The sequence below is a fragment of the Silene latifolia genome, chromosome 3 (assembly GCF_048544455.1).
Source record: "Silene latifolia isolate original U9 population chromosome 3, ASM4854445v1, whole genome shotgun sequence".
Lineage (NCBI taxonomy): Eukaryota > Viridiplantae > Streptophyta > Magnoliopsida > Caryophyllales > Caryophyllaceae > Silene > Silene latifolia.
Window position 1 is genome coordinate 58,697,028 of NC_133528.1, and position 19,769 is coordinate 58,716,796.

The 19,769-nt window shown below is 40.1% G+C and overlaps 1 protein-coding gene across 1 annotated transcript; it reads right to left on the bottom strand.

Moving 5' to 3' along the window:
• Window positions 1–5,372: 5,372 nt before the first annotated feature.
• LOC141649113 (uncharacterized) lies at window positions 5,373–17,838 on the bottom strand. The gene is made up of 8 exons (XM_074457811.1): window positions 17,548–17,838; window positions 8,747–9,824; window positions 8,351–8,631; window positions 7,352–8,240; window positions 7,199–7,287; window positions 6,804–7,141; window positions 6,496–6,638; window positions 5,373–6,406 (listed from the first exon to the last, which is right to left on the bottom strand). Exons 1-8 carry the CDS (start codon window positions 17,836–17,838, stop codon window positions 5,373–5,375), a joined length of 4,143 nt encoding a protein of 1,380 aa, XP_074313912.1.
• Between the last annotated feature and the right edge of the window lie 1,931 nt (window positions 17,839–19,769).

A 19,769-nucleotide genomic window follows, 5' to 3' on the forward strand; every position in this document is an offset into this window, starting at 1 on the left:
TTCTTCATCATTGCCCATCTACTATAATATGTACAAAGGCCTTCTAATCTTGTCTTCTCTTTGATGCTTGGTCATTAGATTCGATCAATTTAGCTCTATTTTGCCATGAAAATGCAAGGTTTGCACTCCTCTCCTACCAAGGAAACAAAACCTCAAAGAATATGCAAAACAAAGGACTAAAGATAGTAAATGACCCAAATATGCACTAAAAAACATAGGAATGAGGCTAATTCGGGGACTAAATATGCTCAAATAATGGTCACATCAAATATCCCCAAACCGAACCTTGCTCGTCCCGAGTAAAGAGGTGACAAAGACTAGGACCGTTATTTAAACTATCCTACTAGCATTGCCGATATGACACAATTAGCGGGTCTCACTCCGCCCCTTCAACTCACAACAAGACAACCATGAGGTAGGATGCCTTCTTGCAAGACAAGGTGGGTTTTGCCAAAATGACGACACATCCAAGCATTAAAGCACACAAAAACAAGTAATGGATGCATCTACAAAACAATAGCCACTTTCCTCATCTAAGTGGCGGAAATTATATAGAGGGGAAGCATACACACTCCCTTATAGATACGATTTCTTCAAACTAATAAGCATAGAAGGATACCAATAAATCACCTCCAAGTTGTGTCAAGCTTGGGTACCTTTGTCCTCAATCGTTAAATGCTTTTGTCAAGAATAGACTCCCTATGGTGTTAGAAACACTGGAGGATCACGGAATTCCCCTCCTTGCCTAAACAAGAAGAAGGGTCGTCCCCTCTCTACCATGCACAAAAGTGGATACGATGGATAAAAGGATCAAAAGTATTTGAGTTTCATGTGAGAGTTTGCTTTTGTTGTTTGTTTTTCCCCCCAATTTCTTGTGGCATATAACATTTGAGAACAATTTCTTGCCATTTTTTTGATGTTTGGCAATTCAATACTTGACGATTTTTCCACTTTTTGCATTTTCTTTTGAACATTTTCAAAGTCACCTCAATTGGTAACGAGGGTGCCTTATATTTGAAGCATAGGAGTTTTCATTTTTGTTACTCCTCTTTTCTTTTGATGCAATTGCAAACTTTTTCAATTTCTTTTCATTTCATTTCTTGAACTCAAATTTTGAACAATTTTTATGCCCATTCCCTTTGATGACAAAATGTATGGTGGAACATGGATGAATGATGGTTGTATGGTTTCAAGGGTCACCTTGGAATAAACGGTAGCCAAGGAGTTATCACACCACAAGGTACTCTTGACTAGGCCTTAATCCATGGGTCAAAGGATACTAGCATGACACATCCTAGGGTGTTTTACAAGTATTCTAACAAACAAAGTCTTAAGAAGAAAAAGCATCTACTAGGGCCTATATACACTCGTCAAGCTTCCCAAGTAGACGGTTTCACAAAATTTTTCTAACATGCAAACTACGTGCTATGATGCAACTAACATTTATACATCCTAATGCATATGCTTCTACCAACTAATATGCCATATAAACTAAATGCAATCCTAAATTCACATTGTTTTTACCGCATCAATCAAAATAAAGCCACATAGTCATTAACATAAAGAGGAAAAAGGAGATTGGAAAGATCATACCATGTGGTCTTCAATATACTCATGTCTCGGATGTGGCGTAGTCGATCAATGTGAACAAGGATGGACAAACACAATATATACAACAATATATACAAGACTACACTAAAAAGGAATGAACATGTTTTTTGATTTTTTCAATTTCTCAATTTTTTGGATTTTTCGAAATTTTTGATTTTTTTGGATTTTGAATAAAAGTAAAGTTAGAATTTCCTATCCCCACACTAGTATGGGCATTGTCCTCAATGGCCAATACGATAGGAAATTATGCAATGAATATGCATGATTTCTAAACTAAATGCAAACTATACTAAGCTACACTACATGATGCATGTGTTTTTGTTATGGCGGAGAGCATAATTTAAATTAGCTCCCAATGCATATGCATGGACTTCCCCAAACCAAAATAGACATTATTTCTAACGTCTTGAATTTCGGGGTAGTTCATGCACATGGAATGCAATGCATGAAACTAAAGATTATCATTTTGGATTTTACAAGTTGGGAACAATAAAAATGAACACCTTAATGAAGCCAAGGTGTTAGTCCTCCATGTTGCCAGGACTTCTCAAACATAATACAAATATGGTAGAAATTATCAAAACATCAAATTTTTTCATGAAAATTAAAAAGAGAGAGGATAAGGAAACTTCACTTAAGCTTTGATGGGTGCCTCATGCCCGCTCCATATAGCTATGAAGAGATCTCTAGAGATCGCCATTATCTCCCTCTAAGTCACTATCCCATGCCTCTTTGGATGCATCACTTGCATTGAAGTCCATGAACTCATCTTCTTCACTATTGAGCTCCACCGTATCTCCACCACAAGATTTATCGCTCCCTTCGCCTTCTTGCCCATTTGCTCCTTCATTTTATCTCTCCGAGTTTGGGAAGAGAATGTCCATTTGGGCCCAAGAGGGAAACATTCCCTCCTTGCTAACCTTCCCTTGTTGAACCAAATGATGGAATTGTGGGTATAGAGCATAGTAGCTATCCACGGCGGCTTCATATTGACGGAAATGCATGTCTTGGAGAATTCCCGTCATAAAATCGTCTCGGGGGAGGATAAAGGGGTTAGGGTGATTGTATAGTTTGTATTGAAAAGGGTAGGGAGGTATCTTGATCTTTTCATTTTGTTGTTGTGGCTCGTTTTGTTGTTGTTGGGTTTGTGGTGGTGCTTGATTTGCTTGGTTCGGGTTTGTGGAGATGAGGTATGACGGGATTGGGGATAGAGGACCCATCCTTGGTGAAATTTTCGGTAAACCATTCATTGGCAAGTAGATAAGGTTACTTCCCTTTGTTATCCATTTGATCCTCTTTTTAACACCTTCGTGTGTTATCCAATGATGTTGCACAAGAAGTTGTTCCTCATTGATTCTTGTATTCCCCGAGAGTGGAGCATACTCATTGTTTTCATTGAACCTTGGATTGAAGTGCTTCGCGAGCCTTATAATGAGTCCTACATTGACGATATGCTTCATCCCATCGTCATCCCCATTTCTAAACTTAGCCCACTTCTCAAGTAGTACAATAGGTGCATTAAAATGATATCCACCTCATCCTTGGATTTCAAGATATGACTCCATGAATACAAGATCGAGCTCATTCACAATTGCCGGGTCTCGGCGTGCAAGAATAGTTCCGGATAAGAACTGGTAAGTGAGCCTTATAATAGGGTTTTGGATGTGAAATGCCAAGCATTCCTTGATATACAAAAAGTCTCGACCGTTCATGGCTCTCCACAATGGTGTCACACTATACTTCTTAGGTCTTGATGTTCGGGTAGGCGAAACATCCAAACCGAGTACATTTGCAAACTCAACAAGAGTCATCATCCTTGTCAGATTCTCCAATCTAAACTCTATGAAAATTGTTTTGTTCAAAGTGGTGATCTTTAGGAAACTTAAGAACTCAAGAACAAGAGGTCGGTAGGTTTGCTCATGTAAGTGAAACAAGGTATAAAGACCAAATAACTCAAAAAGGGCTTCCGTTTGATGGTATATTCCAAGCTTTCTTAATGTTTTATGGCATATAAATTTGGTAGGAAGGATATTCTTACCAAGTAGTCGGTGAAAGACAAGCCTTTGAACATCGTTCACAAATTCAATGTTGGAAAAATCGTCAAGCTTGGTGAGATCCACAATCTCTTCATGCTCCCTCCTTAGAGTGTTGATGTGAGAAGTACATGAGCTTCCTCTCACTCTTGGACTTCTTCTTTACCTAAATGAAGATCCTCTTGGTCCCATTCTTCGATTGTAGATTTGGAGTTTGATTTGTTGAAATATGGAGATGCTCTTTGTGGATTAGATCTTTGCTTTTGAACCTTCTTAAAACCCTAGAAATAGAGGGTTTTTATTTTTGTGGAGTGAATGAGTGCTTGGGATATGTTTTGGAGTCATAAGAGAGGGAGTTTATAATATAAGTGGAAGAAAGGTTGAGGTATCACAAATTGTGTGGTGGGGGAGAAATAAAATCGCGAAAACAGGAAATAAAGGTTGCAGGGAGACGGGCGGATTCGACCTTGGGACGCTCGGATTCCTTCATTTTGGGACGATCGGATTCTTGGGAAGACGCTCGAATTCTCTTACAGCGAGTTTTTCCAAAATTTTAAATAGCCAGGACGAGCGGATCGAAGTCGGGACGAGCGTCTTTGCTGAAGTTGGACGAGCGTATTGTCTAAGAGACGGTCGGATTTCGTTACAGGGAAAAATCCCAAAATCTTGCATCAAAAAGACGAGCGGATCGTTGATGCGACGGGCGTCTGGAGAAAGACGAGCGGATTGGCTCCAAAGACGCTCGGATTCTGTATCAGGATAAAAAATCTGCTTGTCAGCTCTTTTTGGACGAGCGGATTCTCTGTTGGCCGCTCGGATTCTTGGTTGGACAGTCGTCTTTCCCTCGAGACAAGCAGATTTCCCTCGCTTTTCCTTTACTTCAATAAAAAGCTTCCCCATACTTGAAAACTAGTTCCTTCATCCATCAAAAAGATTAGTGACCCTCCCTCATTTACTCTCATAGAAAGAATCATGTTTATGATAAAAGGATGCAATAAAGTGAAAAATACAAGTTAGGAGGGTTAGTATATTTACAAGTGGTTGTTTAGGGAGGACTCCACCAAACTCTCCCTTTGATGATTTCTTCAAGGATGAGGACGCCCGAGGTAGGTGACCTCGACCTCTCCAATAAATGCTCCCTCATAATATGGCTTCAATCTTTAGCCATTGACCTTGAATTTGCTTCCATCTTCCGCTTTGATCTCAAAGTCTCCATACTTTCCTACCTCGGTGATCACATAAGGACCCATCCATCTAGAGTTCAACTTTCCGGGAAAGAGTCGATATCGGGAATTGAATAGAAGGACTTTATCTCCCTTGTGCAAGGCTTTTTGCTTGATTATCTTATCATGGAGCAACTTTGTCCTTTCCTTGTAGATCTTGGCATTCTCATATGATTGTAGTCGGAATTCTTCCAACTCTTGAATTTGTATCATCCTCCTTTTACCACTTAATGTGAGGTCAAGGTTAAGAGCTTTGATTGCCCAAAAAGCTTTGTACTCTAACTCGATTGGCAAGTGGCATGCCTTCCCATAGACAAGTTTGTAAGGTGAGGCTCCTATGGGAGTCTTATAGGCCGTCCTATAAGCCTAAAGAGCATCATCAAGCTTCATGCTCCAATCTTTTTTTTTTTTTTTTGTGAAAATGTAAGCTTGTCATTAAAATCATAAAAAAGTCCCTTACAACACAAATTATTTCAATACAGAATGCATCTCACTACACAAATAGCTAATGACTACTTATGTAGTTCACCCAATTCCTAACCCTGCCATTCCTACATGGTACCTCATACTGATTAATTCTCCACTTCACTTCACGTTTAATGCTATTGACAACCACCTGAGGATGTGATAGACACCCCTCAAATCTGCATTTGTTACGAGCAAACCAAATATGGGCAAGTAGTGAGGCAAGAATCATAGCCACTGCCTGCTTGAACCATATAGACTGCTGCCTCCAGCGTATCCACCATTCAATGCAATTCTTCTCTGGTAAGTCCACTAAGCTCCAGCAGCCTGTGAGCTCCAAACAAAGTCTGCTATATCTACACTGGAAAAACAGATGTTCATGACATTCCATCGTCTCTCCACATAGATAGCAGCAATTGTTCTGAATTATATTCATTTTGAGCAACCTGTCTTGTGTTAGAAGCCTATTCTGTGCTACTAACCAGCACATGAACACATGTCGAGGAATAATCATCCTATTGAGCATCCAAGGATACCACTGGACCTTATCTCCAACTGGTTTAAGCCAGTGATACCCCTCCTTTAAACTGTACTGCTCTACAGTGGGATCAGTGAATAACTTAGATTTATAAATATTCTTGACTTGGCAAATCTTTCTCCAAGCCCAGCTGCTGCCAGTCCCTGGTTCATAGTCCTTCCATGTTTCAGTTTTGATATAGACAGCATGAACCCAACGAACCCAGAGGTGATCAGCCTTCATTGCAATCCACCAGACATATTTAGCAATAGCAGCAACATTCCAAGCATGGAGATCCTTAAAACCCAGTCCCCCTTGTTTCCTAGGTTGACAAATGGTAGCCCAAGAAACTAAGGCAGGACTTTCCTTATAATTAGAGCCATACCAAAGGAAAGATCTGCAAACTGCTTCAATCTTGCTTATGACAGTTTTAGGTAGGATGAAAATCCTTGCCCAATAGCAATGTAAAGAGCTAAGCACAGATTTGATCAGAACAACCCTACCAGCATATGAGAGTTTTCGAGACCCTAAGCTTCTAATTTTGTCCACAATTTTATCTACCAAGCACTCACAATCAAGAACAGAGAGCCTCTTGGGAGACACATTCACACCAAGATACTTAAAAGGAGTCGCCCCTTCTTCATACAGTCGCTTCTCAATTTCGAGACCAAACTCTCATCAATCCCATTATAGTAAAAATTAGACTTCCCATTATTCATTTCCAGACCTGATGCTGTAGAGAAATGATCAAAAGCAGCCAACATAAGGCCAACAGACCCCCTATCACCTCTACAAAACAAAATCAGGTCATCAGCAAAGCATAAATGGGACAAATGGATCCTGTTACAAAGGGGATGGAATTTAAATTTATGATGTTGATGCACCACACCTAGGACCCTGCTCAAATAATCCAAACATAAGGTAAAAAGAAGAGGAGACAAAGCGTCTCTTTGCCTGAGCCCTCTCCTGCCTTTAAAGAACCCAAATGTTTCACCATTGAGAGAAAGAGAATAGGTGGGGGTTGTGATGCACTGCATAATGATCTTGGTGAACGATTCAAGAAACCCAGTAGCTTGAATCATCTCCAGGACAAAAGACCAAGCCACTGAGTCATAAGCTTTCTGAAGATCCACCTTCATTAACACCCTAGGAGAACAACTTTTCCTTTTATAAAGCTTGATTAAATCCTGACATATGAGAATGTTCCCAACAATATCCCTTCCTTTTATAAAAGCCCCTTGACTAGGACTAATGATATCAGGCAGGACCTTACCAATTCTATTACACAGCACCTTTGACAAACACTTATAAATAGTATTACAGCAGGCAATGGGCCTGAACTATAAGACTGTTTCAGGAAGTGGCACTTTAGGAATAAGTGTAATGGTAGTGGCATTGCACTGTTTGAGGAGCTTTCCTGAATGAATGGCTCCTTGTACTGCAGCAACAACATCAGCTTCAACAATATGCCAGTTATCTTTAAAAAAACTGGCTACTATAACCATCAGGACCAGGTGCCTTGGTCCCTGGAATATCAAACATAGCCACCTTTACTTCCTCAGTAGTTATAGGAGCTGACAACATGAGACAGTGGGCCTCAGTTACACACTTCCCATACTTGATTACTTTCCTATTAATAGGTTTAACATATTTTTCAGTCCCCAACAATTGCTGATAGTAATGAATGAAAGCAGCCTGAATACTCTCAGTAGTTGAGCACAGGACATTATTTACATCTGCAACTTGGAACACTCTATTTTTTGCCCTCCTCCTTCTAATGCAGGCATGGAAGTAAGAAGTATTATCATCACCATGCTTCAACCAGTCACACTTTGCTTTCTGACTCAGGAATTGATCTCTTTCCTTCCTAAGTTCCTCAACCTCTTTAGCACAAATTCGTTCAATCTTGCAAAGATCCTCATTCAAGGGGTCCCCTACCAACATTTCCTGAGCTTGTTTTAATGACAACTCAGCAACATGTCTGAGGTTAACAATATCCCCAAACTGATCCTTGTCCAATTTTTTCAACTGATATTTAAGTCCCTTCAATTTAGTGACTACCTTAAACATAGCAGTACCATGACAAACCAAATTCCACCCCTTCTTCACAATATCAGGATAATCTGGTGCCATGGACCACATGTTAAAGTACTTAAATGGTGCTCCCTTTCTTTGAACAGAACCATCAAAATTAATAAGGCAAGGGCAATGATCAAACATTCCCTCAGGCAAGAAGTGAACATAGCTGTCAGAAAACATAATAGCCCAATCATCATTAATCAACACTCTATCAATTCTGCTATAGATTTTCTCTCCATCCTCATGCTTATTTGACCAAGTATAGAAGGCCCCCCTTGCACTAAGGTCATCCAACTGACAGTCCTGGACTACCTGGAGCAAGGGTTGTAGTTCAGCATTAGTAACAGGAGCACCCCCAATCCTCTCATTCCTAGCAAGGACAGCATTGAAGTCCCCCCTACTAGCCAAGGATCATGAATAACCCTCTGATAACACCTCAGCCTACTCCAAAGATCCTCCCTATCAGCTGCCTGATTCAAGCCATAGACAACAGTGAACCAGAAGCTATTCTTTCGAATTTTATCCCTAACTTTGGTATGAATGCACTGAACAGTGATATCACACACATCCACCTCAAAATAGTTGGGATTCCAAATTAACCAAATCCTACCACCTTTATGAAGACTAGTATTAGAGCATATAGACCAGTCATCACAAATATTTATTCGAACATTTTCCCAATTTTTAACTTTAACTTTTGTCTCTAACAAACCAAAAAACCCTACATTATTATGGAGCAAGAATCTCCTTATTTCCTTCTGTTTATTAGGATTATTCATACCTCTAATATTCCACATACCACAACTACCCATTATCACCTCCTATCTTACTACCTTCCCCTCTTTCAAATGGACCAGTCCCTATGCCCAGTCTAGAGTGCTGGAGAGAATGAGTTAGAGACTCCATGAAAGACAATCCTCCATGAGTAAACCTCCTCTTTTCACCAGTCTCAGTTCTCATGAGCTTGGCCATAAACCGTCTAGGCATAGAACTCCCCACATTAGGTGTCTGCTGAACCAGGACTGGGGTCAAAGCAATCACTGGTGCAGGTGTCTTTGCTACCACAGTCACTGCAGGAACCCCAGTTTGTTGAACAACAGCTCTCTGCACTTTTGGAGCAGGTTTAGGTTGAGGACCAGGACCAGGTTTAGCAGGTGCCTTTTTTGGTCTCCAAACCTTCTTCCCCACTACTGGTTCAGTACCCTTCCTGCACTTTTCAGTAAGATGTCCCATCCCCTTACAGCTAGTACAAGTTAGTGGGATCCAATCATATACAACCTTAAGGGATTGAACTTTACCATGTTCATCAACAAATTGTATCTTAGTAGGGAACTGTTGGTCAATCGCTACTTCAATCATAATCCGAGCAAAACCCAGAAAATTTTTGTGAAAAGTAGCATCATCACACTTGATGAATTTACCCACAACCCCAGACAACTTCTTAAGACTCTCCTGCCCCCAATACTTCACATCCAACCCAAACAATTTCATCCAGATGGGAATTTTCTGAACATCATGTTTAATGAGTTCAGTTTCAGGGGTCCATTCATTTACTATTACAGGTTTATTATCAAACATCAAATGTCCATTATTCAAAACGAATTGTTGTTGCTCTTTTGTTTTGAATCTAACCAGGAAAATCCCGTTAGGAAGGAAAGAAATCTTATCAATACCCTGTGCTTGCCAAACCCTCTTCGCAAAACCAGTGAGGACATTACTGGGAGGGTTAGCACCAAGCACGTAGCAATACACAGAAGTGGACCAGAACGAAATCTCACCAGCCACGTCTTCCTTGGTAATTGTGACCAGCGGCGTGGTGACCGGAGAAGACGCCAGTTCCTCCTGTTCAGATTCTTCATCCTTCTCTAAAATGGCTTCGAGATCAGAATCAAATTCCTGCGATGAAAATTAGAGCTGTCGATGATGAGACTTACCCTTATTCTGTGTATTAAAAGTAAGATCAACATGTTTTTTTGATTTTTGATTGTTTTTCGTAGCAGAGATTTGAGGATTTTTGGTAACTTTCTTTGATCGAGCCATTGCTTGATAAGGAAGCTAACTCAGAATTTTAGAGAATTTTCTATCTCTAGTTTCTCTCTCATCCTCTCTTTTTTAGTCGTATGTTTTTGCTCCATGCTCCAATCTTTACGAGTCTTGTTTACAACTTTCTCAAGAATTTGCTTTATCTCTCTATTTGAAAATTCAACTTGACCGCTTGTTTGAGGATGGTATCCTAAGCCGGTTCTATGTTAAACACCATATTTGGTCAAAAGTGATGCAAGCTTCTTTTCATGAAAATGCGTTCCTCCATCACTTATGATTGCTCTAGGGACTCCGAATCTTGGGAAGATTATCTTCTTGAAGAGCTTAGTGACCGTTTTTGCATCATCGGTTGGGGTGGCAATTGCCTCCACCCACTTTGAGACGTAGTCTATGGCGACAAGGATATATTTGTTTCCCTTGGATGTCACGAACGGCCCTTGGTAGTCGATCCCCCAAACGTCGAAGATCTCTACCTCTAGTATGCCCCTTTGTGGCATTTCATTTCTCCAAGAGATATTCCCCGTCCTTTGACAAGCATCACAATGAAGGATGAATTCCCTTGTATCTTGGAACATCGTAGGCCAATAGAAGCCCGATTGAAGAATTTTTGCAATGGCTCTCCTTGCTCCATGGTGTCCACCGTAAGGTGATGAGTGGCATCCTTCCAAGACTCCTTGAATTTCCCATTGAGAGATGCACCTCCGGTAGAGCCCATAACTACACTCCTTGTAAAGATTTGGGTCATCCCAAAAGTACCTCTATACTTCGAATAAGAACCTCTTTCTTTGGTTGTAGTTAAAGTTTGGAGGAAGTACTCTTCCAACAATATAGTTGGCATAATCGGCAAACCATGGGGTGATATGTCTCTCAAGTTGTGTTTGAATAGCCATCAAGATATCATCGGGGAAGGAGTCATTGATTGGTGTTTCTCATTCTTCATCATGAAACCGGATCCTTGACAAGTGATCCGCTACTACATTCTCGGCTCCTTTCTTGTCTCTTATTTCTAAGTCGAATTCGTGAAGAAGCAAAATCCAACTCAACAACCTTGGTTTTGCTTCTTTCTTTATTAAGAGATGTCGGAGAGCACGGTGATCCAATAAGACAATCACTTTGGATCCACGTAAGTAGGAACGGAATTTGTCCAAAGCATAGACAATGGCAAGAAGCTCTTTCTCGGTGGTATCATAGTTAACTTGGGAAGAATCTAGAGTCTTGCTTATACAGTAGATGGCATGTAGAGCTCTATCTACCCGTTGGCCTAGAACCGCTCCAACGACGTAGTTACTAGCATCACACATAATCTCGAACGGTAGTTCCCAATTTGGAGGTTGAATGATCGATGCCGAGATTAACGCTTCTTTAATTCTATTAAAGGCTTCAGCACACTCATCAGTGAAATGGAATTGGGCATCTTTAAGTAAGAGTTGAGTGAGGGGTTTCGCGATTTTTGAGAAATCTTTTATGAAACGGCAATAGAAACCCGCGTGACCGAGAAAACTTCTCACCCCTCTAACATTCACGGGAGGTGGGGGTTTCTCTATAACCTCAACCTTAGCTTTATCAACCTCGATACCCTTTTCTGAGATTAAATGACCCAAAACAATTCCTTCATTGACCATGAAGTGACACTTTTCCCAATTTAAAACAAGACTAACGTCTTCACATTTTTGCAATACAAGAGAAAGATTATGCAAACATGAGTCAAAGTCTTTTCCATAAACGCTAAAATCATCCATAAAAACTTCCATTATGGTCTCTAGGTAATCGGAGAAGACACTCATCATGCATCTTTGAAAAGTGGCAGGGGCATTACACAAGCCAAAAGGCATCCTCCTATATGCAAAAGTGCCATAAGGACATGTGACGGTGGTCTTGTGTTGGTCATCGGGGTGTATAGGGATTTGAAAGAATCTCGAATACCCATCAAGGTAGCAAAAGAACTTGTTAGAGGCTAGCCTCTCAAGCATTTGGTCAATGAATGGTAGGGGAAATGATCCTTTCTTGTTGCGGAATTCAATTTTCGATAGTAAATACACATACGCCAACCGGTGATCTTCCTTGTGGGTATTAGCTCATTCTTTTCAATTGTCACCACCGTGGTACCTCCTTTATTAGGTACCACTTGAACGGGGCTAACCCACAAAGAGTCCGATATGGGATATATGATTCCCGCATCAAGTAATTTCATAACCTCTCCTTTAACAACTTCTTGCATGTGGCAGTTTAATCTCCTTTAAGATTGAATGGTAGGTCTATAGTCCTCCTCTAGATGAATTCTCTGCATACAAAAGTTGGGACTTATCCCCTTAAGGTCATCAAGACTATAACCTATAGCCTTTTCATGTTGTTTCAACACATCAAGCAATTTTCCCAATTTGTTTTCATCAAGTTTGTCATTAACAATCACGGGTTTGGTCTTAGATTAATCAAGTTAAGCATATTTCAAATTTGGGGGAAGGGGTTTTAAAGTTGGGACTTGTACCTCACTCTCCTCCCTTGAAGGTTCATTGAGAACTTGCTCTATTTCCATTAGACACTCCATTCTCATGGCATGTTCAATTTGTTCTTCAAGCTCATCAATCTCGTCATACTCAAATTCCATGACAAATTCTTCTTGCCCTTCGGCTTGTAAGATGTCTTCTATGATTGCTTGCTCTTGTTCTATAGGTTGATATGCTTCCACAAGGATGTTATGTACTAATTCGGATTGCTCATGAGTAAGTTCTTTGTTACCTAGAGCGGCCTCAAAAAGATCTACCTCTAACTCCCAATGCATATTTTTGGCCTCGCTTGCTTCCAATGCTTGCATGGGGTCTTTGAAGAAAGGTATACTCAAGTGGTCCTCAACAAAACAATCTATAATATCCATCTTGCAAAATATCGAACAACTTGAAAACAATTAGAACAAAGCTTGGGGAGCTTTACTTCCCCAAGGCAAAGAAAGACACAACTAATAACAATCAAAGAAAATCAAATCAAGTTAACACCATCCCCGGCAACGGCGCCATTTTTGGTCAGACTCACTTGGAGCTTAGATGTCGGTTACTTGTCGTTAGGAGCACCTAGACCAAAACAATATTTATAACTTCACAAACAACTCTACTATTAGTAAAGAGGCAAGTAAAGGTCGGATCCCAAGGGACGGGTATTGATGTAGGATTTTCGATTGCAAGTAGCGGTGTCTAGGGGTGTCACAATTTGGGTTGAGATAAGATCACTAAACTAAATAACAATTAAAGTAAACAAGAAAGATGACTAAAATGAGATATAAATAATTGATTAAAAGCACTAGGGTGTCATGGGGTCATAGGGGATTCATGGGAATTGATCATACAAACATATCCTCAAATTATAAGCAAGCAATTATTGTTGTGATAGGATCGAGTTGGTTTATATCTTACAATCCTAGGAAGGTTTGGGTCCCGGAGCCGAATCGATTAGATTGTACAACACCTACAAGTCGACTTAATCCTCCCTACTCAACTATATGCATGGTCTAATGAGACTCGAGTTGGTTTATGTCTTACAAGTCTCATTGAAAAGGTAAGTGATGGGTAAAAAATGCAAGGATTCATAGGCTCGCATTTCATCAAACATAACATGTGCATAAGTTGAGATCACAACAAGCAAGCAAATAAATTATGAAATCATATTAAATTAAGCATGAATCATCCCCCATGTTGGTTTCCCCTAATTACCCATTAACCCTAGTTAAGGAAACTACTCACTCATTATCAAGTTTAACATGTTAACAAGGTTGTCAATCATATTAACAAAGCAAAACATGATGAATAAATGAAGATGATTAAAAATAATTAAAAGGGATTAAGAGAGTTATACCTAATGATGATTCCAAATAATAATGCAATTAATAAAATAAGTACTTGATGGTTGATAGAAGGTTGTCAATCTCCCAATAAACCCAAATAATCTTCAACTACCCAAAATAAAAGATGAACAAAAGAGAGATTAAGGAAATGAGATTTGTATTAATATTTGATTAGAAGTTGATTACAAGATTAAGAAGAGATTAGAATGATATAAACTACACTAAAGATTTATAAGATGAACATCATTAATCTAATTAGACTAATGGGGTATTTATAGTGGGGATTAGGTACACAAATTAGGGTTTACTAAGGGCTTAAATGACGATTAAGTTCTTGAGGAATCGCTCCTCTCAGAAAAGATGCGGGTCTCCTTTTAGCCGGTCTTTCAAAAATATGCGCATCTTTCATGGAGCAAGAAGAGGACGTGTGAGTCTGTAACACAATCCGAGCGTCCAAGGGTCGGGACGAGCGGATTCTCAGGTGGCTGGACGAGCGTCTGGGTAGCTTGGACGAGCGTCCTGGGAGGCTTCTGGACGGGCATCCTGGGGGGCTGGACGAGCGGATTCTAGCAGTTTTGGACGAGCGTCCTGCCTGGTTGGATGAGTGGATCTTGTCCCAGCCATCCTTTTCTTCTTTTCTTCTTCTCTTCTCCCAACAATCCTTCGGGATTTTATCGGGGATGCAAGTATTTCTTCATCATTGCCCATCTACTATAATATGTACAAAGGCCTTCTAGTCTTGTCTTCTCTTTGATGCTTGGTCATTAGATTCGATCAATTTAGCTCTATTTTGCCATGAAAATGCAAGGTTTGCACTCCTCTCCTACCAAGGAAACAAAACCTCAAAGAATATGCAAAACAAAGGACTAAAGATAGTAAATGACCCAAATATGCACTAAAAAGCATAGGAACGAGGCTAATTCGGGGACTAAATATGCTCAAATAATGGTCACATCAAATATCTCCAAACCAAACTTTTCTCGTCCCGAGTAAAGAGGTGACAAAGACTAGGACCGTTATTTAAACTATCCTACTAGCATTGCCGATATGAGACAATTAGCGGGTCTCACTCCGCCCCTTCAACTCACAACAAGACAACCATGAGGTAGGATGCCTTCTTGCAAGACAAGGTAGGTCTTGCCAAAATGACGACACATCCAAGCACTAAAGCACACAAAAACAAGTAATGGATGCATCTACATAAGAATAGCCACTTTCCTCATCTAAGTGGCGGAAATTATCTAGAGGGGAAGCATGCACACTCCTTCATAGATACGATTTCTTCAAACTAATAAGCCTAGAAGGATACCAATAAATCACCTCCAAGTTGTGTCAAGCTAGGGTACCTTTGTCCTCAATCGTTAAATGCTTTTGTCAAGAATAGACTCCCTATGGTGTTAGAAACACTGGAGGATCGTGGAATTCCCCTCCTTGCCTAGACAAGAAGAAGGGTCGTCCCCTCTCTACCATGCACAAAAGTGGATACGATGGATAAAAGGATCAATAGTATTTGAGTTTCATGTGAGAGTTTGCTTTTGTTGTTTGTTTTTCCCCCCAATTTCTTGTGGCATATAACATTTGAGAACAATTTCTTGCCATTTCTTTGATGTTTGGCAATTCAATACTTGACGATTTTTCCACTTTTTGCATTTTCTTTTGAACATTTTCAAAGTCACCCCAATTAGTAACGAGGGTGCCTTATATTTGAAGCATAGGAGTTTTCATTTTTGTTACTCCTCTTTTCTTTTGATGCAATTGCAAACTTTTTCAATTTCTTTTCATTTCATTTCTTGAACTCAAATTTGGAACAATTTTTGTGCCCATTCCCTTTGATGACAAAATGTATGGTGGAACATGGATGAATGATGGTTTCATGGTTTCAAGGGTCACCTTGGAATAAACGGTAGCCAAGGAGTTATCACACCACAAGGTACTCTTGACTAGGCCTTAATCCATGGGTCAAAGGATACTAGCATGACACATCCTAGGGTGTTTTACAAGTATTCTAACAAACAAAGTCTTAAGAAGAAAAAGCATCTACTAGGGCCTATATACACTCATCAAGCTTCCCAAGTAGACGGTTTCACAAAATTTTTCTAACATGCAAACTACGTGTCATGATGCAACTAATATTTATACATCCTAATGCATATGCTTCTACCAACTAATATGCCATATAAACTAAATGCAATCCTAAATTCACATTGTTTTTACCGCATCAATCAAAATAAAGCCACATAGTCATTAACATAAAGAGGAAAAACGAGATTGGAAAGATCATACCATGCGGTCTTCAATATCCTCATGTCTAGGATGTGGCGTAGTCGATCAATGTGAACAAAGATGGACAAACACAATATATACAACAATATATACAAGACTACACTAAAAAGGAATAAACATGTTTTCTGATTTTTTCAATTTTTCAATTTTTAGGATTTTTCGAAATTTTTGATTTTTTTGGATTTTGAATAAAAGTCAAGTTAGAATTTCTCATCCCCACACTAGTATGGGCATTGTCCTCAATGGCCAATACGATAGGAAATTATGCAATGAATATGCATGATTTCTAAACTAAATGCAAACTATACTAAGCTACCCTACATGATGCATGTGTTTTTGTTATGGCGGAGAGCATAATTTAAATTAGCTCCCAATGCATATGCATGGACTTCCCCAAACCAAAATAGACATTATTTCTAACGTCTTGAATTTCGGGGTAGTTCATGCACATGGAATGCAATGCATGAAACTAAAGATTGTCATTTTGGATTTTATAAGGTGGGAACAATAAAAATGAACACCTTAATGAAGCAAAGGTGTTAGTCCTCCATGTTGTCAGGACTTCTCAAACATAAGACAAATATGGTAGAAATTATCAAAACATCAAATTCTTTTCATGAAACATAAAAAGAGAGAGGATAAAGAAACTTCACTTAAGCTTTGATGGGTGCCTCATGCCCGCTCCATCTAGCTATGAAGAGATCTCTAGAGATCGCCATTATCTCCCTCTAAGTCACTATCCCAAGCTTCTTTGGATGCATCACTTGCATTGAAGTCCATGAACTCATCTTCTTCACTATTGAGCTCCACCATATATCCACCACAAGATTTATCGCTCCCTTCACCTTCTTGCCCATTTGCTCCTTCATTTGCTCTTTCCGAGTTTGGGAAGAGAATGTCCATTTGGGCCCAAGAGGGAAACATTCCCTCCTTGCTAACCTTCCCTTGTTGAACCAAATGGTGGAATTGTGGGCATAGAGCATAGTAGCTATCCACGGCGGCTTCATATTGACGGAAATGCATGTCTTGGAGAATTCCCGTCATAAAATCGTCTCGGAGGAGGATGAAGGGGTTAGGGTGATTGTATGGTTGGTATTGAAAAAGGTAGGGAGGTATCTTGATCTTTTCATTTTGTTGTTGTGGCTCGTTTTGTTGTTGTTGGGTTTGTGGTGGTGCTTGATTTGCTTGGTTCGGGTTTGTGGAGATGAGGTATGACGGGATTGGGGATAGAGGACCCCTCCTTGGTGAAATTTTCGGTAAACCATTCATTGGCAAGTAGATAAGGTTACTTCCCTTTGTTATCCATTTAATCCTCTTTTCAACACCTTCGTGTGTTATCCAATGATGTTGCACAAGAAGTAGTTCCTCATTTATTCTTGTATTCCCGGGGAGTGGAGCGTACTCATTGTTTTCATTGAACCTTGGATTGAAGTGCTTCGCGAGCCTTGTAATGAGTCCTACATTGACGATATGCTTCATCCCATCGTCATCCCCATTTCTAAACTTAGCCCACTTCTCAAGTAGTACAAGAGGTGCATTAAAATGATATCCACCTCTTCCTTGGATTTCAAGATATGACTCCATGAATACAAGATCGGGCTCATTCACAATTACCGGGTCTCGGCGTGCAAGAATAGTTCCGGATAAGAACCGGTAAGTGAGCCTTATAATAGGGTTTTGGATGTGAAATGTCAAGCATTCCTTGATATACAAAAAGTCTCGACCGGTCATGGCTCTCCACAATGGTGCCATACTATACTTCTTAGGTCTTGATGTTCGGGTAGGCGAAACATCCAAACCGAGTACATTTGCAAACTCAACAAGAGTCATCATCCTTGTCACATTCTCCAATCTAAACTCTATGCAAATTGTTTTGTTCAAAGTTGTGATCTTTAGGAAACTTAAGAACTCAAGAACTAGAGCTCGGTAGGTTTGCTCATGTAAGTGGAACAAGGTAGAAAGACCAAATAACTCAAAAAGGGCTTCCGTTTGATGGTATATTCCAAGCTTTCTTAATGTTTTATGGCATAGAAATTTGGTAGGAAGGATATTCTTACCAAGTAGTCGGTGAAAGACAAGCCTTTGAACATCGTTCACAAATTCAATGTTGGAAAAATCGTCAAGCTTGGTGAGATCCACAATCTCCATGTTCCCTCCTTAGAGTGTTGATGTGAGAAGTAGATGAGCTTCCTCTCACTCTTGGCCTTCTTCTTTCCCTAAATGAATATCCTCTTGGTCCCATTATTTGATTGTAGATTTGGAGTTTGATTTGTTGAAATATGGAGATGCTCTTTGTGGATTAGCTCTTTGCTTTTGAACCTTCTTGAAACCATAGAAATTGGGGGGTTTTGTTTTTGTGGAGTGAATGAGTGATTGGGATATGTTTTGGAGTCATAAGAGAGGGGGTTTATAATATAAGTGGAAGGAAGGTTGAGGTGTCACAAATTGTGTGGTGGGGGAGAAATAAAATCGCGAAAACCGGAAATAAAGGTTGCAGGGAGACAGGCGGATTCGACCTTAGGACGCTCGGATTCCTTCTTTTTGGGACGAGCGGATTCTTGGGAAGACGCTCGGATTCTCTTACAGCGAGTTTTTCCAAAATTTAAAACAGCCAGGACGAGCGGATCGAAGTCGGGACGAGCGTCTTTGCTCAAGTTGGACGAGCGTATTGTCTAAGAGACGCTCGGATTTCGTTACAGGGAAAACTCCCAAAATCTTGCAGCAAAAAGACGAGCGGATCGTTGATGCGATGGGTGTCTGGAGAAAGACGAGCGGATTGGCTCCAGAGACGCTCGGATTCTGGATCAGGATAAAATATCTGCTTGTCAGCTCTTTTTGGACGAGCGGATTCTCTGTTGGCCCCTCGGATTCTTGGTTGGACAGTCGTCTTTCCCTCGGGACGAGCGGATTTCCCTCGCTTTTCCTTTACTTCGAAAAAAAGCTTCCCCATACTTGAAAACTAGTTCCTTCATCCATCAAAAAGATTAGTGACCCTCCCTCACTTACTCTCATGGAAAGAATCACGTTTATGATAAAAGGATGCAATAAAGTTAAAAATACAAGTTAGGAGGGTTAGTATATTTACAAGTGGTGGTTTAGGGAGGACTCCACCAAACTCTCCCTTTGATGATTTCTTCAAGGATGAGGAGGCCCGAGGTAGGTGACCTCGACCTCTCCAATAAATGCTCCCTCATAATATGGCTTCAATCTTTGGCCATTGACCTTGAATTTGCTTCCGTCTTCCGCTTTGATCTCAAAGTCTCCATACTTTCCTACCTCGGTGATCACATAAGGACCCATCCATCTAGAGTTCAACTTCCCGGGAAAGAGTCGATATAGGGAATTGAATAGAAGGACTTTATCTCCCTTGTGCAAGGATTTTTGCTTGATTCTCTTATCATGGAGCAACTTTGTCCGTTCCTTGTAGATCTTGGCATTCTCATAAGATTATAGTCGAAATTCTTCCAACTCTTGAATTTGTATCATCCTCCTTTGACCACTTAATTTGAGGTCAAGGTTAAGAGCTTTGATTGCCCAAAAAGCTTTGTACTCTAACTCGATTGGCAAGTGGCATGCCTTCCCATATACAAGTTTGTAAGGAGAGGCTCCTATGGGAGTCTTATAGGCCGTCCTATAAGCCCAAAGAGCGTCATCAAGCTTCATGCTCCAATATTTACGAGTCT

Bases quoted from the DNA above. Each gene is read 5' to 3' on its own strand.
- LOC141649113 (XM_074457811.1), bottom strand. From the start codon at position 17,838: ATGGCACCATTGTGGAGAGCCATGACCGGTCGAGACTTTTTGTATATC. The intron at 7,288-7,351 runs GTTATAGTAGCC...TTGTTGCTGCAG, and splicing joins CAAGGCACCTGGTCCTGATG to TACAAGGAGCCATTCATTCA. The intron at 6,639-6,803 runs GCAAAGAGACGC...TTTGTTTTGTAG, and splicing joins AAAGGCAGGAGAGGGCTCAG to AGGTGATAGGGGGTCTGTTG.